At 36.8% G+C, this 26,657-nt stretch overlaps 1 protein-coding gene across 1 annotated transcript in view; it reads right to left on the bottom strand.

The window, feature by feature from the left end:
* Positions 1-26,657, bottom strand: part of CCDC171 (coiled-coil domain containing 171) — a 172,668-nt gene that overhangs the window by 6,755 nt on the left and 139,256 nt on the right. The window contains exon 23 of the mRNA XM_084304666.1: positions 14,861-15,013. Coding sequence (XP_084160792.1) covers positions 14,861-15,013 — 153 coding nt within the window. The remainder of the gene's footprint in view (positions 1-14,860; positions 15,014-26,657) is intronic.

Genomic DNA, 26,657 nt, shown 5'->3' with positions numbered 1-26,657 from the left:
ATTCAGTAAAATAATTCACTCACTTTATAATTAATAAAGATATACTGTATCAGCAATACAGGTAAAAGTTGAAAAGATGGAAAACGTAATTATTTCTGACAGCAACATTTAACAACCTAGAGGAGAAAAGTCTACAAACAATTAAAGTACCTTTATGATTCAGCTGTCTTGCATTAAAAATACTGAGAAGATGATTTCCAAATATGCAATATTTTAAGGAATAATGATCAGAACTATGCAGAGCTAGCAAAACAAATGAAAATGGAAATTAACATTTTAGCACTCTACTGATAGCTTATTTAAAAATGAGAACAAACATGGAACTTACTGTTACTTTGCAGCCAGATGCCTTGAAAATACTCATTTGCTTACTACTTCTCTCAAATGTATTTGAATTGAATATGTGGACTAAGCCCAAAAGTGCCTTCAAAGAGCCAATGTTCAGTAAGCACTGACAATGTTCAAGTGCCCTTTGATGAAAAGGCTTCTTAACCAAAGCCAGAACAGACTGTATGAGTACAGATGTCTGGGCAGTGGAACTAAGAGAACAGCCACTGTGAATGCCTTGTGGTAGCCTTATGGATTTCAACTATTAGAACTTCAGTAAGGCATGACCCAAAAGCCTATCTATTGAGTTATTTCAGATTCTGTTGTTTGCTTAACTACAGCAAGTTCGGATAGATTGTGTTACCTATTTGATTTACCAGCATATCTACAGGGACCGGTCACCTTAAGTTCTCTCTAAAAAGCATTAAAAGAGCATTTTTCCTATAAGAAACTTGCTTTTTTTATAAAGAGAAGCAGACACACAGCTTGTAGAAATCAGAAACTCAAGAGAAGCCAAAAGCGTGAAGGAAGGAAACAAAAAATAAAATATATTGATTGAGGTGTAAAGCAGACATCTCTCACAACAGGAATTTACAGAAAGGACATAGAACCAACTTATCGTTATAAAAGGTGGTGAAAAAGAAGCAAGTCATAAGGACATGGAACTTGTACAACTCTGGCAGAGGTTGCTGATGCTAAAATGGGTAACTTTCAGCAATGAAAAAAATGTGATGAACATCTGAGTGAGATTTCAAGTAGGAAAATAGTATTTTTCAGACTTGAAGTAACAGCGATACAGAAAGCATTTTAGCGGAGAAAATAACTGCAGATCATGTAGTGAGAAGGGAGATGCTGATCTCGTGAATTGACAGCCTTCCATAACAAACAGCAGATTGAAGGTAGGTAGCTCTTAGGAGACAACAGAACTAGGAAGATAAACTGGATACAGACATAATAAATGCAACCTATCTGCATTTGAAAGATAGACTTTTGTCTGTTGTTGTTGTAGGGTTTTGTTTGTTTGTTTGCTTTTAACAACAGATTGTAATGCTGAGCAAGAACATGAGCATTTGCATGAGGCTGTAGGCCTGTAACTCTGCTCATCTAAATAACTGTATTAAACTGAAAGGCCTCTTAAAAAAAATCCTCTAACGACAAAGCAAAAAATGACAGAATTATGTCATTAGAATTATGCCATCAGCTGTTACTGCTGTCAGCTTTATGTTCTCAACAGGAATGTTTATTATTAAAACCATCAACGTATTAGGAGGACAAAGGGTTCCCTTAGCACTGGCCAACGCAGCATGCGTTTTCTTGGTCACCCAGTGCAATTGTGTACACTGCCACCTCCCTGTCAAAATCCTCATTAGGGTTTGATCCCCCACACCTTGAAACAGCACAGAGAAAGATACACCAGGAAGAGATACCTTTGGATCCCTATAGGTTTGCAACATTTTTCAAGCTTTTGTTTGCTTATCCAAACCAAGCATTTTAATGTTCAGTCATCCCCAGTAAAACTTGATTCAAGTAACTTCAGGAGGGAATTACTCCTTCTCCCACAAATTGCATATAATATCTCATGCAGTTTATATTCAATAGAGTTCTAAAGAGTAGTTTTATAACAGTAATGGTTGGGGAATGCAGTTGGCTTTCCTGCAGTGTTGCTTATAAAATATCAGTTGATATCTGAATGGCCTAAAAAAAAAAAAAAATTAGGCTCAATTTCAGTTGACAGCTAACATGTAGGTCTTTTGTAAATGCAAGATCCAAATTACACTAACTGGGCAAGGAATCAAGCTTATCAGTTATAAACAACTTGAGTGTGGGTGAGCTAGGGTTACTGTCTCTATTGGTTTTGGCCCAATTTATATATACAGTTATATTTCAGACTGAGATTAAATAAAAATCTAATAATTACTTCAACAGAACTTTTTATACTCACTAAATTCAAGAGTACAATCAGCCTCTAAGAACTGCTTTTAGTTTAGTCAGGTACTAGATCATCACTTTCTGGGAGGCTGAACATGTAGTGTGAGTGAGGCAAATGGAACTAGTATTTCCTGCATACCAACCATATTTTATGCAAATCGCCATTAAAAAATTGCTAATGGCATTTCATCCTTTGGTATACATATGCCAAATGCATGTTCTGAAAGCAAAAAAGAGTTGGGAAAAAAAAAAAAAAAACACACCACATACGACACTGCAAACTTTCATCAGGCACACAGGCTTTTTATTGAAAGTTCATGAGGAACATAGAAAGAGACTTGGAGAGAGGTTCCTTAAGCTTTTTGGTTTGTATAGCAAGAAAACTGTAACATAACATTAAAAATACATAGTGATATCTCAGTAATTTGGTGGTCCTTTTATGCTTCAGAATGATACCTTAAATTTTTTTTTACACAGAACTCCTGATTAGATTATGTTCTTCTAAAAAATCTTTTACTTAAAGCACAGTAAACTTCAGTAAGTTATTAAATTCAACTAGAAATTCCTAAAGGAATGAGATGTTTTGACATGCGCAAATTAAAATGAAACTGGATGACTGGTAATGTCAAAAAGCTTTGCAAAGTCCTGGTTAACTTGCAGGATATGCTCAGGCTCCCAGAGGAGTGCCATGCATTTACAAGACCCTGTGAAAGAAAGCTTGGTGTCACACAGAGTCTGAAAGACTGTCAGGGATCCTGATCATAGGCCTATAGTCACCATATGAGCCAATCATTCTGTGATCAAATGAGACACTCACCGGTACTTAACAAAACCTGAAAAATCAGTGAACTATTCCATGACTGTGGATCTGGACTTTCTTTGTCAAACTACATGTAATGCCTAGATAGAACAAAAGGTTTCCCAAAATACTGGTGAACATACACATTTATCAGAGGCAAGTATTGTAGTATCAGTTTTATGGTGACATTTCCTGACTAAACCTTGGCTCTATGGGTCAATTTCAGTTCAGGCACAGATTCAGAAGTGTGGTGTCTAAAAGTAATGTGTCTTTAAAGGTTCCAGGGATCCCTCTCCAAAAAAAATGTAAGAATTGAAACAATTACAGCATCTGAAAATGAAAGAACGGAATCATTACATCATCACTATATTACTTTGCTTTCTTAATATCAAACATAACATGGAAACTGCTGGTGGTTTACCACAGTATTCTTGTCTATATTTTTTGTAAATTTCCCCTTCCTAAACGTAGAATTTCTGCAACAAGTCAACAGAAGACAAAATGCTTGTAAAATAGGAAGGATATGGCTTAAGAAGCACACTGTGGTTCTAAATGCCTTTGATTGTACTGAATCATTACAGAAACTAAAGAAAACAAAGGTTATTTGAAAAATAATTATTTTTATCATTATATCATCCTCACAGCTGACAAGGAGGTTCTTTACCCTATTGGGTACTTCTTCCATATTTAAAAATTTTCTTCAAGTACTAGTTTATTCAACAGGCCAAATAGCTTCAGGAAGCCCAGTCTCTGGAGAAAATAAGTCCTCACTAAGATTTACTGGAAAAACTGTGCCTTTGCTGCATAATGTAGGTTTTCACAGACTTCCACGAAAGGCTGTTACATGTAATTTAGAAACAACAACAATAAATAAATAAATATATGCTGGGTAAATATTAAGTAGTGTGACTTAAATATGTAAAACCCAATAAAAATAAACATTAAGATGTAACTTGCTGACTGTATGCCCTTAAATCATGTCAACATTATAGGAATAGAATTATGAGTTAAGAGCAGTGTTATGCTTCATGCCCTAACTTTGAATTTCCTGTCTTTTTATCTGTGTAAGTCACACACTCTAATATATTTTAAAGGTGTTTTTGTGTTGTTTTTTTTTTTTCATTTCTTGCATTAACTTTTATCCTTAAAGTACAAAATGCAAACATTCAGGCAATGGAAATAGGTAAACAGATGTATTTCTACAAAAACATGTTACTCTACAGCAAAAATGTCACAGAAGGCTTGTTCTTTTTTTCCCAAGTGAAAAGGATGCAAGCATACACAATTACAGGAGAAGGCAAGAGAAAAAGAGTATGAGCGGAACAGCAGAGAGTAATTTGATTTTACAAATTCCAGAAAGACACAAAGTAAAGGAGGCTGCTGTGGTTTACAGCTACCCTTCTTTATCACTCTCATTATCTCTCTTTGGCCTGCAGAGGATCCTCTCCTCCTCTGCTTGGTCTCTGACAGCTGAGAAATCTGCTGTGGGACCTAGGGTGGAGATGATACCCAGCCCTGTGCTCCCATGACCTTTCTTCCAAACCAGTGCATCAGGAGCTGAGATTAGGAGCTGAAAGAGCTGTCTGAGAAGGTTGTCTCCTTTGAATGAAGGTCTACCAGCTAGGTGACACTGAATTCTCTAGGCTGTGTATTGTCTCCCTGCCACCTAGAGGGGAATACAAACACTTAAATATGGGATTTTCCTTTACAAACACCTAAAAATTCATCTTTTGAGGGGAATACTTACTTACACTGTTTAAAAAATGTGTTTTTTATGGTTAGATTCTCCAGACTAATCCTGTTAAATGCCAACACAAACTTTTTTTTTTTTTTTTTTTTGTAATGAGTAAATGTAGCATTATACATGCTACACTTGGGGCATGCTGCATATGTATGCATTTCTGAGGCTGGCAGAGAAACAGGCTGACTCCTGGAAACACTGGTTCTTCCTCTCTGGTCCTTTCTCCCTGTGCACTGGACAGGGGTAGTATTACAAAATAACAAAAAACACTTTGAAAGACATCAAAAATCCTTCCATCTATTATACTACTCAATTTAATCACAACTCATGGGTATCATCTACACATTCATCAAAGATAATGAATGAAGATCAGCACCGAATTTTCTCCTTATAAACAGTGCTTTAAATACTTAGCTTGAAACACACAGAAATGCAAAATCAAACAGGTGTCAGAATAAGAAAATCATTATTCACAACAGTATACCTTAAGTGATCTAAATTTAAAATGATAAGACAATATCAGGCAGATGACAACCTGGATTCCATGGATTCACACACCATTTAAGTATCTGAGCTAGACTCATTCAGGCACAGCTATGCTTTAATCCCCTCCAAAAATTTCTCAGTGAATTCACAGTCACAGAACAGACAGACATTCCCTTTATGTTTAACCCACAGTTTAACGGAGAATAATAGAAGCTTCCCAGCTCCCTTTCTTGAAATAACTTCTTCAAAAGGGAGGAGGAAGCACCTTCTGGCCTGAGTAAAAGTCCTTGAGTCTGGAAAGAAGTGAATTTGTCTGCCTTTGTAGAGAATATTCTTTTTCTTCTACAAAGCCAGTAAAATTTTGTCCTTGGCTCTGTTCTTTTGTAAAAACTTTTTCCTGGGGTTAAATGTCCTGGTCTATAATATCCAGTTCTCAAAATAACAGCCTGTCTAGCACTCCCAATACTTTTATTTCTACTACGGAATTAGCAGGTCCTGTAATCATATAGAAAAGTTTCTCTTATTTTGATATGCTGAGAATTTCACTTCACAAGGTGTGGGAGGAAGGCAAAAAAAAAACAAAGTCATGTAGCATACATGAAGCAAACATATGCAGCTGGTGAATAAAATTCACTGTATATTACCGAAGAAACAGATTTTGAAAGACCACATATATGTCTGACACACAGCTGCCTCCTGACGCAAAGTTGCTTTCTGCATCCACTGCGGCCTTTCAGAAACATTCAGTTCCTCAAAACCCCACATACCATTTTGCAAATGAAACGGAAGACTTCTTTCTCCTCCAAACCCTGAACAAAATGAAACATAGGCATTCACTTTTCTCTGTTAATCTGGTGCAAGCAGTGAATGGAAGCATGATGTTCTCCTAAAAGGCAAACTTAAATTTATGCTTTAGACTTGTCTCCTTGTCCAAATCATTAGTCTCTCCGAACTAATTTCCAGTTAGTTACTGTAGGAGGTACAATTATTGCTCTGGCCTGAGCACTTAGGGTAAGAGACGAATACAGTAATAGCTTCCAAGTATCTCATTTTCAGTCCTGGGAACCACTGCAGACCCTTGCTTGTGAGGTAGTAGTTCCAGCACCTCAGCAGAAACACATTTCTAATGCCATAGAAATGCAAACCATGAACGAAAAAAAGGAAAGGCGATTAGCTTCCTGAAAATATGACCCTCCTTTTCTGCTACTCAGCCAATGACATGAAAGATTTGTTTTGTGCTTAACATTGGAATAAACCTGCGGTCATTTAGGAACTTCATGGTTTCCATTAAACTGCACAGCATGGACATTTGGAATTTCATGGCAACTGTGAAGTGAGAACGTGGACCTTGCTTTTCCAAAGCACAGGGCTCTGCCGAGAGCTAACACCCACACACATTCACTCATGTTCCCTCGCCAATTCTTGTCATTAAGGAGACTTTCAAAACAGACCAAAAGAAAAAAAAATTAAAAAAAAAAAAAAAAAAAAAAAAAAAAAAAACACTTAAAGCTTAAATCTCTTTCTTGAGCACATAAAAGCAAAATACTACCAGTGGAAATGTAATGTTTAAATGTAGTGAATGCATTGCGTCCATCTACAGTATTCATGGTATTAACTCTGCCACTACACTGAAAAGCTGAAGTATTGGAAACCACCTAATTACCCAAACATTTACCTCTCTGCAGGTGTAAATACATGGGCCTAATAAGCTTTCCCACTGTGAAAGCAGTTACTTAAATTATATTAAAATATTAAAAACTATTTAATGAGCTTTTTTCCCCTAAAGTAAATTGACTGTGTGCCTTAACCTGCTTCAGGCAAAGGAAGTTTCAAACATATTGGTTTTGAAACTAGCCATTATTTCCCATGTTGCAAAAATGGCAATTTTATTTCCCAACAGCAAATGAAACTGTCAGGAAAATTTAGATGCAATAAAATTGGGTGGTTAAACCAACATGCTGGATTTGGAATAAAACTGAATTAAAGGAATTAAAATTAAGCATTATGTCAGTCAAACTTTATAAGAACTATTTTAAACAGGGTTTAGGGTTTTATTTTTGCAAAAGTTAGGCTTTGGACTTGGTGAAGTCCAGCCATAACTACCCATTTTATGTCCATCAACAGTGTCACATTTGAAATTTGCACAATGAAAAATATTTTGCATAAAATGTGTTGCTTCTGGCAACATTTCTGCCTAAATAAAAAGTTGTCAGGCAGTGTGTGACTTTAGTGGTACAGAGTTTTAAAATGGTGGCTTCAGTCCAAGGCTAGCTAATAACGGCTGACATGCACTGGAATCTTGAGGCCTAAATCAACATTGTTTTCACAGCTGTAATTAAGCCACCTAATCAGAAGCACATTTTGACGGGACAGTTTCTGGAAGCCAGACATTACAATTTCTTATGCCTGGAGCGCAGTGGCTCATGAGAGGTCCTCATTTAATTTCAGTTTTTTTTTTTTTTTTTTAAAAAAAAAGGCTGTAAAATGAAAAGACTATAAAAAAAGCAGTGTACAACTGTTGAAATGAAGCAGGCCTATGTGTTCATGCCTTGACCAACTCCGTATCCCACCCTCCTTCGGCTCTCTGCCGAGTCCCCAGCTCTCAAGTGGCAGCTGCACACAGTGAGATTAAGGGCTTTTGCCAAAGTCAACAGATGAGCTGGTCTGAACTGGCTCTCTGTGTGTTCTGATTGTAAATTGTGCTGGTGATGATTAGAGAACTCTAACACAGGATGTCGACTCTTAAAACTGTCCAGAGAAAATAATTTTTTATTTTTTTTTAAGTTCAGGAAATTTTTTTAAACTTCTTTTGTGGGTTGGTACATAGTGTTGTGTCTATAACTTTCAGATGATTCAAATGCGAATTCACACAAATGAAGTGACTATGTTATTAAAAAAAATACACCCTTAGATGCTCACAGCAGGATCCTTCATTTAGGGATGTTTATACAACAGTGCTGCTGCTGAATGCAATTCTCTAACTAGTGTACTAGAGCAGTTCTTGTGTTTCTACCACCTGCCAGTGGAAGATACCCCTAAAATTCAGAGTATCAACTTCCTGTATTTTGTGACTGTTGCTTCAGCATGTTGTCATACTTGAAATGGCTAAATTGTCTTGCTCATTTTCTGGAGCACAGCTACATTAGTAACTTTAACATAAACTTTCAACCCCAGAGGCCATTGTAAAACTATCAATATGAAGGCACCAGTCACTGGGGTCTGATTACATTTAGTTCTGCATTTTAATTACATATGGATTCTATTAACTGAACCTTTTGCCTTATAGGCAACATTTTAATCAAATTACTATAATTTTCAAATATGTTACAATAGTCTGACAAGTTAAAAGTTCACATACCTAGAATATTGAGTATCAAAAAACTTTTGCATAGAAAAGGAAGTATTCTTTACCAAACAGCAAATGTGTTGTTGGATTGCTGTAACTCTTTTTGAACACCTTGCCCCAAGTCACAGAATGTGATATAAAATATTGGTTTCATATTATTATATTTTTATTTGTACTACATAATAAGCAAATAGTTTAAACTATATGATTTATACTGCTCGGTTACAACTATTACTTATGTAAGCAATACCACATAACAAGGTGAGCATTTATACCAGGATACCTGCATTCCTTGGCTATGCAGTTAAGTTGGCAACTGATGGTCAGTTGCTTACAGTCAGGTAAGAAAGTCAAATACTTCAGTAAAAAAATGAGTCCCTGGTAGATACTACTGCTTTCCAGATTTATCCTGATAAAAGACATCAAGCTTAGTAAATAGAATAGGTTTTTATTATTATTATTATTTGCTTATTCTGGTATTTCTGCATATTCATGTCTATTATTATTTCAATAGTGGAGAAATTCTCCTTAAAGGGCTGCTGTATTTTCCTTTACTTCTACCACTTTAAGAATATTCGTATGTTTCACAGTAAATAAACCATGCACTGGTAATTAACAGTACTGAGCAAAATTACTGTTATTTGAGGTCTACCTCTTACTGAATTCTGCCCTGGATTATTGCCAAGAAAATGCTACAAAACAAAGGTAACAATGAAAATATTAAATTTTAAAAGTCTGCTTAATTCTTTGCATGGAAAATTAAAAACTAGTGTCTTCAAATCTTTTACAAAACCAGTTCGATTCCAAATCTTTTAAAAAATCTTTTTGGTTGAACTGTGCATCAGGCTAGCATGAAGTAGTGGAAAAGCCAAGCAAAGTTTTCATCCAGAACCTATCTGCTTCTTGCAACATCTGGGAAGAATTCCCCCAGCTACATCAGTCATTCCATGTTCTAACACAAGAGATATGGCTCTGGCCCATGAAAGACTTTCTCTGACATTTAACACTACACTGATGGAGTTCGAGACTTTCTCCTCTGCAGCAAGTGAAAGGCAGTGGTCTATTTCTTCCTCTCCAGTTCCTTTCTCATAATTCTAAATGTAAGATGCTGCATCCCTGTTAGAGACAGGTCCCAGCCTTGAAATGTTGTTTGAACCAGTGACATGGAAACAAAGGGTATGGGGAAAGACATGCACTGACCAGACTAGTCTGGCTAAGTAGGAAGAGAGTGTCAGTGGTGTAGTTAACTGGTAAGTCTCCCTCCCATCAAAAAGATGCAAGTAGGTCATGAGAACCGAGAGCTGGCTGCTTTGAGTATGAAGTATACTTTCTGCTTAATTCTGTTTTCAATAAAATATATAAAATATTCCCACATGTAGGTTCATTCTAGTTGCTTCTCTCACCGTACCGAAACTTGTAATCCTTACGTTTGCAGTACTTTACAAGATAAAATTTACTAGGAATTTTCAGACAAAAGACAGACAAAGACACAACTATGGAGGGGAAAAAAAAAGGAAGGATGATGCAAAGCCACATAAAGCAATGAGTGATTTGATTTTCAACCCGAGTTAGGAGAAGCATCCAAAGACAACAGTTATTTTCATGGCTCATTGCATGAGAACTCTGCTTTTCTTACAGACTTTCTCTACATCTGAAACTTGCCTTCTCTACCTTTACAATTGAAGTTATCCCTTTGACTCCCCAAATTTAATTTTCTCCAAAACAGCATAGAAAGCTTTCTTCATCAGCTTTGTAAGTTACTATCTTTTCCCCTTTATTCATTCATTTTCTATCCTCCTTTGATTCTGACGTGAAAGCCACAAAAAAAAAAAAAAAAAAAAAAAAAAAAAAAAGTCACTAACTAGATCATCTGCATACTTCTGGGAGACTATTAAATATAGTGCCCCATTTCCCTCCCATGGTGATTTACCCTACACGCACATGCCACCGAGTGGAATGGGCCACAAAGTACACTCAGGATCAGAGAGACACCTGACTGCTTGGATTAGCGTTACAAGGGCTTCTTTTGTTTGCCAAAACTGATGGCAGAATATTTCACATCCTTAAAACTCTGACAGTAGTACTGGCACCAGGCACAAAATCTCAGGGCTGAAAGCCACAAAAACACCTTCTGGAGCACAATTATATTGGACTGAATTCTGTCACTTCCTGATACATGTCAGGAACTGGAAAATACAGTGTCACTGCACCCACTCCCCACAGCACTGCTTGTAGCAACACATTCCCTTAGCCGTGGACTCATGCTTGCCATGTGACTAATGTGATGCCACATTTTTCCTCATAGCACCCACAAAATAATTGCTTATGACTATACTACTGTACAGTACTGCACTTAAAAGCTCCCAGTTCAAAGCCTACTTGCTACTACAACTCTGAATGAAAGTGCAAGCATAGTAATAAGTTCAGGCATTTGAAAAAGTAAAATGGATCAAAGGAGTAGAGTCCAGTTCTGTGAAAATATTGGCAAGTGTTCCCTTAATAGGAAACCCATAAGCACAGTCCAGTTTGTGATGTTTACATTACTAACTGTTGCTGAACAAAAAATAAGCAGGAAAAAAATAAGGAATATTGTAACATTTTAGCTGGTATCTTCTCTCCTTATATGTCCAGTTCCTACTTATGAAGAACTTCCACTAAGACCACCTTACAAGAACACTAAGCTTTCCTAAGGCAAGTTGTAAGAGGGCATAAGGGCACAGACACATAAAGGGAAGGCCAATGAGAAGTTTATAACTGGAAAAGAGTTTCTTAAAGTTCATGGAGAAAATGGCAGTGCCAGTCCTGTAATGAATGCTCAGTGAAATTCTCCATCTTATTTCATGCTAGAGGCTGACCGCTGGCTTCTCTGTTCTTCCTCTGGAGCCTAAATCCTCATAGACAAGTGTATATATATGGCCATACCAATGTCACATTATTAGCTGAACTATTATTACTATTATTACTAGCTCTACCAATTATAGATATGGCCCTAAATGTGGTATGCAGCAAGTTACAGAGGACAGAATTATGACTGCAGCAGTTGCACTTCAGAAAAAGTAAATTTAAAGAAATAAGGAAATACAGAAAACTGAAACTTAGGGTTGCAAAGACTTTTACAATGTGTTAATGGTTTGATAACAGAAATACAGGGGAAAAAAAAGACATTTTAGAAATGTAAGGGAAGTTGCGTAAGCATTTGGTAGAGGAAAAAAGCAGAAAAGTAATTAAAAAAAAAAAAAAAAAAAAAGAGAGAGAGAAAACAGATACAGAAACAGGGAACAACAGGAAAAAGAAGGTTTAGCTATAAAAATAATGGCCTATATTTTAGCCATACTGAATTTTAAAGAGTTGCAAGAATGAAATCTGCACGGGGCCTTCATCTGCACAGAGGAAGAATCAGCAGAGATGAGTACAACAGACAGGTGGACTCTAACAACGAGCACACATATATTCTGCTCTTGACATCCTTTCACCTCACATCCTCTTTTCTGTAAACTGTGTTTCCAGCATTTATTTCACCTCTGTCCATCATAATCATATCCCTTTATATTCCTCTCTGTTGGCATTAGCATGAGCACACATAACAACCTCAGAATCTAAAATTTATTGACTAGAAGGAAAGTGGTTGGCCTGGAACTAGACTGAAGGATGGAGATGTCAATTCAAACACTTAGAATAGGATGAAAAGTCAAAATCACTGATGTTGCCTTATTGAATCAGATTTGTTCAATTATTAGAAGGAGGAAAAAAAAAAATAAAAAATAAAAAATAAAAGCAACAGAAGAGAAGTGGTGTGAATAGAAAGAAAGGTGATGCAGTTAGCAAATTTCAATACAAAAAAGTCAATTCGGAAGGCAACACCTTCTCAACATGCAAAAGACACTGCTGATAAATTGCCCAAACTTGCAACAGACATCTGGGAGGTCATATAATGTTATACAACCAGTGTATAAGACACCAAGAGACAGTCATAACACAGTGATATAAAAATTGGTCTTATAAGCTAGGTGCCCACTCACTTGGCATGCACCTCAAAAACTTTTCAAAAATTTGATTCAGCACTGACCTCACTGTTCTAGGAACACAGGCATATGTCAGAAGAAGTTCTGCAAAATAAAATACAGTCTAAACTGATTAAGACACCACATCCACTTGCTGTGTTTCCTACATGAAAAAGTTTTGTTTGCATTGTTATTTGAATTGGATATGTGATTAAACAATGATTGAAAACAACTAAGTGTGTTATCATTATGAAACCCAACAGATGGCTGAGAAAAGGCATTATTCTGTTTCACTGAAAATAATCAACCAAAAAGTCAGCTGTATTTTAATACAAAAGGAAACTTAGTGCAAACTTCCTCAAAATCAGAATTGGAGCTTGTCATCTGAATCTTAAAAATATAAGCCATGCTGGAAAGCTGTGGTGCCTGAAGTTACTAAAACTCATGTTTCATGCAATGTTTGTGAATATTAGGAACACATTTTATAGAAAATACAAATATTAAACAATACCCTATAGACACATATAATTCTTTTCAAGGAAGTTTGAGAAACTATCATTCTGATTTTTTTTTCCCCTTTACATACAAATTTTAGAACACTTTCGATTAACACTTATGCTGAGGTTAAAATTAAACCTTGTCTCTAAAAGAACTGTTTGTCTCCTCAGCAGGTTGTATAGAAGTACTACACAGACAGTACTAAACTACAAACACTATCATCTGTACATTGATACTGTAGGCAGACACCAATTACTTATGAAAGGATTACATTTAATCACAGGCATCAGAGAGCTGGGGGGGGAGGCAGTTTGTTTGTTTTCACTGTAACAAATCAAGCCACTGCATAGACCTCCATAGACAGGACTAGTAGAATCTTTGCTAAAAGCTCTCTCAATCCAAATGAAAGCAAACCTTGCTGCAGCAAGTTTGGCACACTTCCCAATCCTTAGTATACAAGTGGTCATCTTGATTTAAACAAAAACAATCATAACAAGCAAAGGAGCAACCCAATTACACTGGGCACAGGCTCAGCAGGACACATGTAAACCTAGTAGAAACATAAAGAAAGGCTGGTTGGAGGAGAAAAGAAGCAATTTCCGTGAAGCAATTTCATTGAGCTTTTCAGAAAGGTTGCACAGCCACAAATAAAACAATGCTTTCATTCAACAATTATCATCTCAAGATCTTAAAAGTGAAATTCAGCACTGATGAATATATTTTCTATTTGTGCTAATTTTGTATTGTGTTGATTTAATGTAGAAGCATCATAATAAATTAATGCAATTATTTTGGAAACAACAAAAGTGATAGTCACAATCTTTGGATATATATTTGCTGAGGTGTCTGTGCCATTTGCTTTGACTGCTCTCTTCTTCAGGATTTTATGTTTCAAACAGAAAATCGAACAATCCTGATTTTCCTTATGGCCCTTTGCTTCACAAGAATAAAAGATGAGGAGGATGAGGAGAAAAACAACAACAACAACAACAACAAAAGGCAAAAAAAAAAAAAAGCCCACCTCCTAAAGCTTTCTCCTTAATCCTGTGTGCAAAAGTGAAGAAAGATGGAGAAGAAATCTATCAAGTGTCTGCAAGTTGCACAACTGAAACAGTCTCGTTCTAGACATACTTGACCACATATCTTTGATAGTTAATGTGTCTTGCCTGTGTGACAAATACATCTGCATCCAACAATCCCCTAAAGACACTTCTCAGATCTGAGGAATCACATTATTAGCCTTAAACAAGTTCAAGTGTCTTTGTGGACAACAACATTTTAGACAAGAAATGATCTCTAAATTGGATTTTAACCTTATAATGGGATCACAGTGTTTTCCTTTAGTGAGATGCATTTTCATCACCATCTACAAAAAAAAAAAAAAATCATGCATCCTAATTAACACTGTCTTTACACGCATAATTAATAATGGTTTCTTTTCATAGGCTGCTGTATCTTTAGACGGTTAAATTCCTCAGGTCCAAAATTCAGCTGGTTGTTGTACTGCCAAAGACAGAAATCACTATGTGTACTTTTCCAGTGACAGCAACAAAGAGCGGGTTCTCCCAGAAGATACGGTAGTAAAATTAATCCTTGTGTTAACTTTTATCACCCCTTCTCTTCTGAAAAAGTCTCAAGAGGTTTCTCTTGCCACTGCAGAAACTGTACAGCATGAAGGGAGATGCTCAGAAACTACATCCAAACGACAAAAATTAGTTGAAAAGCAGACTTACCAATTGTAAGTTCTCACTTTCATGAAGACAAGCTGTTTGGAGCTTGGACTTTAGCACTGCAGCGTGAAGCTGATGAGATGCTGTTTTTCTCACTAACATGTCAACTCTGGAACTTGCAAGCTGGTAGACATCCACAAAACTTTTAATCATGGCCTTTAAAAAGTAAAATAAATAATCAGTGCCAGGCAGGATATACTTTAATGCCAAATAGCATATGCCCAAATTCATTACACAAGAGCTAACTTTTATTAATCAAAGAAATCAAACAAAAGGTTAGAAGGCAAGCTAAATTTCACTCTCAGGACAAACATTTAAAAGTCTTAAATGGGTCTTTATTTTCTTTCTGTTATCTTAAACATTAATAGCATTAAAGAAAATTGCTGTGCACCCTAACTAGAAGGTGTTGATGAACTATTTTCAAACATGCCATGAGCAGCTGATACTACTTTTCACTCTCTGTACATGTAAGACAGTGCAAGTTCAATTTATTTTCATAAAGAATCAGTACAGTGTTTCAGCTTAAAGTTCGTATCTTCTCCAAAGAATCACTATACAGCTTCAGGTTAATGTTCATACTATCAAAACAACTTGAGTTACTAATCCTCCCACTCCACGTTTAAAAAAAAAATTAATTTGGAAGAAACAAAAGAAACAGAGTAAACCTACAGAACCCTGAAAGTAAATAATCTGATTACTATATAGCTGGGAAAATATAATTGTTTTCATGTATATAGTAGAAGAATGTCCCAACCGTGTAATATTGATCAGATTGATAATAAAGTTAGCAGCACAAGAGAGTACAAATGATTTGGCAGTATTGGTAACTTTATATTTACCCTAAATAGTATAACACTGTTGAGATTATTGGACTTCCTTACAACTGGTTAATCACATTTTATAGGTTACAGTTTTCCCTTCTGAAATGACCTGTAGCGAGTTTCTACTGTATGAACATATTACAGATAATATGAAATTGGTCTTTTGAATGTAATTCTGTGGTATAGGCAAAAATAAACTTAGTACCACAAACAGGCATTCACAAAGATTTTTACCATTTTCCTTTCTTTGTTTTCAAACATGCTACTGCTTTTGAGAAAAAAACTTGATGCATCTGGAGTCAAACACATTTTTTCATTGTTAAATGTAGAAAACAGTGGTAAATTAATACCATCATATCTTTTCTCATCAGAAAGAATATCCAAAATATTTTCCATTCCACAGTGCTAGTCCTAGAAGTAGATTGACATAGTTTTATAAATTTGCCTCTGTGAGCTCTGATTCTGATTTTAAGGTTATTTCATTTACATTCTACTTCACGAAAATGCTGCAGCCCTTGACAAACAATACCAAACAACAATGTGAATACAACTTACACTCCATACAAAACTGCATGAGAGCCTTCATAGAGCAACAACTGTCCATATGTTAAAATCAGATATGAGGAAATATCTCCATGGAGTGGGCCTGCGACTCATAAGCAAGGATTATAACAATATGTCTCAAGAAGCTGTGTCTCACAGGAAAAAAAATAAATTTTGTGTGTTCCTTTGATTACTTCCCACATGATATTTAAAGGTATCACTAAGTTAGAATGCATAAAGAGGATTCCTTCCACCCCCACTACCTCAAAGTTAGTGAAGCCACTAATCTACATAGCCCTACATTTCCAAATGTAGCCCATATATAATCCAAATCCAAATTCAAAATCCAAAATCAAAATCAAAAATCAAAGCCAAATCCAGCCCATACATACCTTACATTTCCAAAGCCACTATAAGCCCATACAGTTATCTGAAACAGCAGTATCATTTCCTTCATCGCTGAAATTCAGCTTTTTTTTTTTTTTTTGTCTTGTCTAAAAAGTCCAAAAATCAATGGAATCAATGTAGAGAAAACATATTAATTCTCCAGCTTTTATTTTCAGGTACAGCAAACTTTTTTCTACAACACCTAGATTTTTTTAGCCCAGAAGGAAGCAATTTCTCAGTTATTTACAATTCTTTAGCAATGTGCAAAGTAGCACTTTTGCACCATAGGTATGCATTCTTTTCTGCATATTCCAGCACCCTATCAAAGCATCAGGGTCAGCTTGGATTTCTCTCACTCAGGGTCAGGTTAGGGAAAACAGTGTTTTGGGGTCTTCCAGTGGGTGACATGAAATCCTTGAGAATGAGTGCGCAGAAGAGTTGTTTTAAATGCCATGGGAAGGAAAATACATTGGGTTTTTAGATGTGCCATTGGAAGGCGTTCATTTATGTATGATTTTCCATAGCTCATGTCAGTTGCACATTGAGTCACAAACCTGTTTTCCACAGTAAAAGTTTCACTTACTAGGAAACTCGATACTCATGAAATGGGGATAGAGTCTGGTCACTGACATATTAGAAGATCTATCAAATAATTATTAAACAAGTTCCTGAAGGAGTCTAGCAGCTTAATTTAGATTCCTGTTTTTGGCTTACAGATACAAATATATCTGCAGTTCTGGAAATTGTTCAACAACCAACAATACCTGTTAATAGAATTTCAGAGAAGGGCCATCTTGCTCTGCAGAATTCTGTTGCTCTCCTGCTAAGGAGTGCTTTCTTTTGTTAAGTGTACATAGCAATAAGATGTAAGATACTCAGCAATCCTCCTGATCAGTTTTTGTAGCACAAAACTTGACATGTATACATATCTGCAAGATCTGCACTTAAGCGAGCACTTCCTGTTTTGAATGTATTGGTAATACTGAGACATGCAAACTGGGAACAGAACATCTGAAACAATAAAAATTTGCCTTCCATTACAAATATAAACATTTTTAAAATATACATCAGAACACGACTTCTATTCAGAGAAGTCAGATGAAGTGATCCCTGAACATTATAGGAACCAATATTAATGTAACTCAGACCTCTTTAAAAGTTAACAACTTTTCAGATAGATGAGTAGTGGAGAGAAGACTTAACCAAGGAGGGCATGGTAATTCTGAGGCTGGATAATATGAATTTTAAACATTACTGACTCTAGGTGGGCCTGCCTAAACAGGAGGGTTAGACCAGATGACCCCTTCCAACCTTAGCAGTCCTGTGATCCTGTGATTACGAAGTCATTCTAAGGATGGAACAGGGGATACAAGTTAACAGTGGTTAAAATTACTTAAGTTTTTACAATTTTAACAGCAATAATTATAATGAATTACTCTTCATTAATCAAAGAAAAAGAAGCAGTCAGCTGAACTTGGTTTTTACAGTGACCTTTCACTCCACCCCATGTTTTATGTTATAAAAGACTTCACTATTACATAATATGCTACATCATATGCTACTGAAATAGGCGAAGCAAGTCATAATGGTAGAAGTGCTTTCATTGTCAGAATTGTAGTGCTCCAATACTAAGTCAGGACTTCCCAAAAAAAAAAAAAAAAAGCATGACTTCACCAGGTAACTGACTGCGACTCACAGGATAAAAATATATTCCTAAGGTTGGCATGGAGTACGTACAGCGCAGACTGGACAGACGTACATCCGTGGACCCTGATGCACCCACGACTGCTGGGGGAGCTAGTAGATGTCATTGTGAAGCCACTCTATAATCTCTGTTCAGTCATGGTGATTGGAAGAAACACATGAATATTAATGGCAAGCAAATGCCTCTCCAGTCCTTAAGAAGGGTAGGAAGGAGGACTGAGAGAACTACAGGATGGTCATCCTTGCCTCAGTCCCCGGGTAGGTGATGGAATACCTAATCCTGGAAACCATTTCCAGGTACATGAAGGACAAGAAAATCATCAGGAGTAGTCAGCATGAGTTCACCAGCGGGAAGTCATGCTTGACCAACCCATTAAGTTTCTACAATAAAATGACCAGCCTGACGGATCAGAGAAGAGCGGTAGATATTGTTTATGTGGACTACAGTAAGGCCTTTGACATGGTCCCCTGTAAGATCCTCATGTACAAGCCGTAGATGTATGGGCTGGGTGGGCAGACAGTGACCTGAAAACTGGTTGAATGACAGAGCCCAGAGGGCAGTGATCAGTGGTGCAAAGTTTACTTGGAAAGCCAGTAACTAGAGGTTTACCCCACAGTGGGTCCAGTCCTATTTAACATCTTAATTAATGGTCAGGATGATGAGGAAATAATGTACCCTCAATAACTTATGACACAAAACTTGGAGGAGTGTCAAATAGATCAGAGGGGCATGCTGCCATCCAGAGGGACTTCAACATGATGTAGAAATGAGCTGAAATGAACTTCATGATGTGTTAGAAGGCAAAGTGAGAAGTCCTGAATGTGGGGAGGAAAAATCCCATGTACAAATACATGTGTATGGGACCACCCAGCTCATAAAAAGCAGCTTGGCAGAAAAGGCACTGGGGGCTCTGGTGGACAACAAATTGAGCATTAGCCATCAGTGTGGCCTTGTGGCAAAGAAGGCTAATAATGTCCTGAAATGCATTACAGAAAGTATTGCCAAGAAGTTGAGGGAAGTAATCCTTCCCTATATTCAGCATTGGCACGGCCACACCTGGAGCAATGAGTCCAGTTGTGCGCCCTCCCAGTACAAGAGAGACATGAACATATCAGAGAGAGTCCAGCAAAGGGCCACAAAGATGACTGAGGGCCTGGAGCACCCTCTCCTCTTATGAGGAAAGGCTGAGAGAGCTGGGACGGTTCAGCCTGGAGGACAGAAGGCTCAGGGGAAATCTCATCAGTGTATGTAAATACCTGAAGAATAGGTGCAAAGAGGATGGAGCCAGGCTCTTTTCAGTGGTGGCCAGGGACAGAACAAGAGGCAATGGACACAAAATGGAAAGCAGAGGTTCTGTCTGAACACCAGGAAATGCTTCTTTACTATGCACGTGATCGAGCATGAGAACAAGGTTGCACAGGGAATGTGTGGAGTATCCTTCCTTGGAGGTGGTCAAAAGCCATCTAGATATGGTCTTGGGCAACTGGCTCTAGGTAGCCCTGCTTGACTGGAGTGACTGAATGGCCTCCAGATGTCCCTTCCAACTTCAACTGCTCTGTGATTCTGTGAGAAAGCATGCTTTTGTCTTGAAAATTGCAATTTTCTCCTGAAATTTTCATGAAATTTGCAAGAGTGACAAAGTTCTACTTTCAAGTGTAGTTTTCAATGGACAAGTTACATTGAGCCTCAGTACATCTAAGGAACTTTTTTGTTGTTGTTTAAGACAGCATCCTAGTCTAGAAATTCCAATAAACGCTTTAACTATCTTTGAACTGAATCAGAACATTTTGAAAAATTGAAGAAAGTGATATTCCCTTGGTAAAGGAATAAAGTATTTTAAATTTCAAATCCTGATTTCTTAGGAAATGGAACTGTGAAGATTCTGAACATTTCACACTTTGTCCTTTTGCCTGATTCCCCTACTTGTTAAAAAAAAGCCACAAGACAAGAGCATTGCAAAGCCATATGCATAGCCACCTATTGGTGCTCCATTCTCTGAAGACAGGCAGATAAGCATGTAAATAGATAAAAGAAAACATATGAAATTCAACAAAAAAAATAAACATATTTTAAGTGAAATTAACAGATGATTTTTATCAAAGCAGACATAAGGAAGAAGGTTCTTATGACCTTTTCACAGATGTTTCATCTTTAATATGAAGGTACTCATAGGGCTACAAAGACGGTGAAGGGTATAGAGGGGAAGATGTATGAGGAGCAGCTGAGGTCCCTTGGTTTGTTCAGCCCCGAGCAGAGCAGGCCGAGGGGAGGCCTCATGGCGGCCTGCAGCTCCCTCAGGAGGGGAGCGGAGGGGCAGGCGCTGAGCTCTGCTCTCTGGGGACAGCGACAGGACCCGAGGGAACAGCATGGAGCTGGGACAGGGGAGGGTCAGGCTGGATATCAGGAAAAGGATCTACACCAAGAGGGTGATTGGGCACTGGTAGAGGCTCCCAAAGGGAAGTAGTCAGAGCACCAAGCCTGTACGAATTTAAGAAGTGTTTGGACTGTGCTCTTAGTCATATGGTCTGAATTTTTGGCTAGACCTGTGTGGTGCCAGGAGTCAGACTCAATGATGCTTGTGGGTCCCTTCCAACTTGGGTTATTCTATGGTTCTATGATTCATACATACTTCTGGCTTATGCTACAGGTTGGTGCAGCTGACAAGCTTGAGTTGAGAGTACAAATGAGACAAACTAATTTAATGCTGTTCACATACTACAAACTAGTGAACAGCAGAGCAAAATTGCACAATTTAAGCTGTGCTTTATTTCTTCAGATTAATCTTAAAATGGATTGAGGACACTTAACATTAGAGATAGTCCTCCAGAAGACCCAGAAAAAAAGAATGAATATTCCCTGTTTACTTTTGAATAACTTATCATCTCCTTCTGTACACCACTTCTAGAACCATAAATTTTAAGGCACACAGTGCTTTACAATGCCGTTAAAACAGCTTTTTCACATACAAATTTACCAGACTGGAAGACTCCAATATTTAGAAAAACTTAAATTAAAAATAGCATTGTACTAACTAGTACACAACAACCTTTAAGAAACATGAAACACGACATGTGAAGAAAATTCAGCTTATTTTTTAAATTAATTTATGAAATTCAGAGGTTACTCAAACTTCAGTTGTTATCAGTTCAGTCATAATAGAAATGTTACATGAAATATACAGATCAGCATATGCAAATTAGCAGATCTCTCATCAAAGTTTTAATGTTTATTATAAATTATAAAAATTCCAAATTAAAACACCATACATGTTGTCATCCTTACCCTCAGTACTTCTCTAATGAGAATGAACACAGTTTAAAACAAGCCATTTTTATACATATTATGAATTCTAAATAATTGCAAATGGAAGTATGCATTTAAGGTTTTAGACTATTCTACAGCTATGAATAAAATACCCAGTGATTAAGAACCAATTTCTATATTTTAACTTCCATACAGTATGATTGACACAGGATCATTCAGGACTTGCTGTTATCCCAGAACTGTATCTCCTGTTTAGAGGGAATAAAGCTAAAGGCAACCTGGTGTGAAATGATGCTTACAAAAAGGTATCACACAGACTAACAGCCTGACAATGTAAGCATTTCATTTGTAACATCACATACAGCAGCCAGAATAACAAGATCATCTACTTTGCACAATGTGCTTAAAAGAAGTATTAAAAAAAAAAGTCAAAATTAACATTTGCCTGTTAGGTTCTCCCTTCAGGAAATTCTGGAACTAGAAAGAATATTAGTAGGTAGTAAATTTACCTAAGGGCAACATATACAAAAAGATGAAAAAGAACAAGAGAAGGAATAATGAATGGGCTTCAGAAGAATGAAAGATTAACTTCACTATAACAAGGTGCTTAGATGAGAATCTGAAAAGACAGAGAATTCTTTTTAGGGTACAGAATTTGGCTGAAGTGCAGTGCAGGCAAAGGCAACTGGTGTGAAAATAAAACTCCACAGATTGGAGTTCTATATGATTAATAGATAACCTATACAATGCCTGTCATTGCTGCCTTGCTTCAAACTATAAATAAATATATATTTATAATAAATAAGATTAGTTTAAAATGTCCACAAGTTAAAACATACCCCAATTAATTTTCAATTTTCTTAGAAGCAAGATTTCAGATTAATAGATATTTAGGTTTTCTGTATTTAGGGAAAAAGGATTAAAATTCATTTCCATCATATACTTAAACATTTGAAATCCCATTCTGTCTGCCTTGACCCATAGTCCAAAATGTCTAGTGGCAACATCAGTGGAGGATGTAAATACAGCAGCTTCTCAGGAATCAGGAAAAAAACTCAAGGGAATCAGCATTCAGCAAAATTGCACTTTTGCAGCTGTTTGGCACTTCTTTAATGATCTATTCTCCTTGTATCTCATTTCGACACTAAACTTTTTGTTGGGTTCCATTCGAGCGTGGCATGCACAATTTAAATGTGCCAAAAAGCAGGTCAGCTCTGTTACAACTTTTTTTTTTTTTTTTTTCCAACCCAACATGATTCAGTGCCACACACGGGGCCTAACTCTATCCCCTTTCCTTCAATAACAATTACTTTACCCCAAAGTTCTCAGAAGATAGCCCAAGGGAATGAAGCTCTAAATAAAAGGCAAGATTCTCTACAAGAGGTAATGACATGACTTCCTACCAGAAAATTGAAAAGGGAGCTTTGAAATAGAGACTGAAAGGAAAGTACCTCTACTGGAAACCACAGTGGATGGGCATAACAACAATTGCCAACAAAATTATTACAAAGTAGAAGAGTTTCAGAAATAACATTGATTTGGAAACTGACAGATTAAGACTATCAAGCAATGGGTTTGTTGGTATAATCACGTAGAAAGAATCCTGATAATTTTACAGCAAAGTAGCTATCTGTAACCTTTACTACTCAGTAATGGACCTTGCAAGCAAATTACCACTTCACAGGATTAACAAACTGCATATTTTTATAGGCTGACAACACTTTGTCGTGGTTTAACCCGGCCGGCAGCTAAACACCACACAGCCATTCGCTCACCCTCCCCACTCCCTCTCTGGGTTGGGGGAGAGAAACGGGAAAGTGAAGCCCGTGAGTTGAGATAAAGACAGTTTATTAAGACAGGAAAATAATAATAACAACAATAATAATAATAATAATAACAATGATGATAATAGTACTACTAATAATAATGTGTACAAACATTTGCACATGCACAATGCAATTGCTCACCACCTGCTGACCAGCCTAACCCCGAGCAGTCCAGCTCCCTTCCCCCTGGCTAGCCACCCCTATCTATTGTTCAGCATGACCCCAGATGGTATGGAATACCCCTTTGGCCAGTTTGGGTCAGCTGTCCTGGGTCTGTTCCCTCCCAGCTCTTGCTGCACCCCCAGCCTGCCCGTTGGCAGGACAGAGCAAGAAGCTGAGATGTCCTTGGCTTGGTATAAGCACTGCTCTGCAACAATTAAAACATCGGGGTGTTATCAGCACTCTTCTCATCCTAAGCCAAAACATAGCATTCTACCAGCTACTAGGAAGAAAATTAACTCTGTCCTAACTGAAACCAGGACACACTTACATGCAAAATATCATTCTCACTGTCTGTTGCACAAAGCCAAGCATACCTGCATGTAATATGTAAAGGAAAAACAATTGCTGCCCCAAAGAACACACTGTTTAAGCTACAGCTAAGGGAATATGCTACCAATATATTATACCCCTACTCAAACTGCTGATACAAAAAGAATGTTTTAGTCAGTCAGGAGGGAAAATAATTTTCAAAAAAAATGGTTTTGGCAAGAAAAAAATGAAAAGTGAAAGAAGTTCCACGCTGATATATTTCTTTCAGCTTTCTCTTCCCACATATATTCTAGGCAGGGAACAAAGAGGGACAGGTAGTCATGGAAAATAATAGCAAACTCTAAGTGTGAGATGTCCCCAGAATGAGCACAACATTCTACTAATAAGAGGAACTAAACAGCAGCAGTTGTATTTTATTCTACTAAAAGGTAGCATAAAGGTTCAAAAACCTGCAGTGTCCTATCAAGCATTCAGTATTAAGGTGACACGAGATTAAAACGTTGTCAAAATCCATGTAAATATCAAGTGGAGGTAGAAGCTGCTTGTAACTGGATCATGTTGCTTTTGGTCTATTGGAGTGACATCTTGCAACCAGAAGATGTATAAAAGTTTAAGTACAGAATTCTATTTTTACAACAAAGTCTATAGAAACAGAATCAATAAACATAAGCTTATTCCTTCTCATTGTACGGCACTCCTACATACCAATAAGATATCTGGTACAAAACAAACAAACAAACAAACAAAAAAAAGAACAGTGAATGTTTTTTCTAAATAAAAATTACCTAAACAGTAAGTCAAAACTGTCTGAAGTCTAATAGATTAATTGGATTTGTATGTGTATGAGAACAGCATAAGGCACGGAGAGAAGCACACATTAATCTATGAGGTTATTAAACAGGAAAATCTGAAACAACCTCACACTGAATGTGAGTACTAGATCTGAGTGACTTTTTTTCTTCTGAAATGCTATGCACGAACTATCTAAACAAAACAACTAACTCAATGACTATTTGTCAAAATGCTAGTAAAACCAAATTTACTGAAAATTAAAATACAGTTCCTTTACTGGCTTTAAAAGGCACTCCATTAAGACCAATTTCAATTACTTTTAGTAAAGAAAATGCTCTAAAGGAAAATAGACGCTATTGAGACATATATTTTTTTAGGACTCTTGAAAAAATATCAGTTTAGTTTTAACCCTTGTAGAAAAGGTCTGTCGCTGACTCCAACTAATGAATATGATCATCCTCCAAAAGCTAGGCTCAGTACAGAGATTTCCTTAAATATTTTGACTAGAGCTATGAAGGGACTTAGTTTATTCCTTTCTGGCCACAGGAAGCAGCTTGTCAACCACAGAATATCCCAATTTGGAAGGGACTAATATAGATCACCTAGTCTAACCCTAGTCTAACCCCTAGTTTTAGATTAAAACATCTTCAAACTGAATTAAGACAAAAAATAAAATAAAATATGCAATCAGAGGGAAATCTGTCCATCTCATATTTTCCATGCAAAAAGATGAAGATAATCTGCTGTAGTTGCCATTTGTTAGGAGTGACAAAGGTCCCTTTGAGTAGATAGAGTGGATATGAGAACTGCTATTATGTGGTTATAAACAATCATTACTATGTCTATCTTCATATCAGGTTGTAGGTGAATGCCCTGGTCTAATGGAACCCAGGGACTAGAATGCTACAAATTTTTTTGATATAGTCAATTTCTCCTGCTTTTCTTATGAAGTGCTTATGGTAGTACTGCATTCTAATTCAACAAAAATATTTCATCCTACTTAATGCAATGTTTCCTCATTTTGTCAGGAGGCCTGAAAGTATACTTGTTCCCTTGGATAGCAAACCAATCTTTCACTTCTGCCTCTCACCCAAAAACCAGTTATGTGCATAAATTCATTATGCCAGCATACAAAAAAGCATCAGTCAGTCTCAGACACACGAAGTAATGATGAAGTAATGATCTAGAAAAACTTAACTGCAGTGTTCAGATAAATGAACAAACTCTAATGGCCATAGCCACATGGACAAGTGTTCTCTATTCATTCTGTCTAAACTCAGTGATGTAACTTATTTGCTTCATACCAAATTTTGTATTAAAACAAAACAAAACAAAACAAAACAAAACAAAAAAACATAGGGATTGGCTTCAATCAGACTTGATTTCAAGACCTGATTCCTGATTTATACCATGAAAATGTAGTATTAGAAACTGCAGGGACAATGTCTCTTGTAAAATCTGAAGAGTCAAGGAAATTGTATGAGCACAGTACATCTACTACCGACCTTCACAATGAACAAACACATTAGCATTCTTTGTTCCAAAACAAAAGTTGGAAAATATTGACAATATCTGCCAAATGTGGTACTAACACCAAGGCTGATAATTGACTATCTTTAAGCTTAGTATGAAATAAATATTTTCCTTCCAAGTCTTGCTTTCATCATAGTCTGAAGAAGAATAGAAAAATGGTCCTTGTCATCCCTGAATGTCTAGTTCTACCAACAACTCATGCATAGCTGAAGAAAAACCTTGTCAAGAAAAACTCATTCTGTTTGCCTACCTTTTTGGTATTGGTCATATAGAAGATGGGTTACATCAACTCAGAAGGGTAAATCCCAATCAACACACGATAAAAACTTGTGGATGAGTAAGAGACACCACAATACAAGAGTCTGGTTTTAAGCCCCTTCTCTGCAAGAGGTCTGCAAGCTAAGTGAGAAAGTTGCTCACTTGGAAAGGCTTGTAAG

The sequence above is a fragment of the Netta rufina genome, assembly GCF_964035555.1.
Source record: "Netta rufina genome assembly, chromosome: Z".
Lineage (NCBI taxonomy): Eukaryota > Metazoa > Chordata > Aves > Anseriformes > Anatidae > Netta > Netta rufina.
This window is presented reverse-complemented; position numbering and strand designations above follow the sequence as displayed.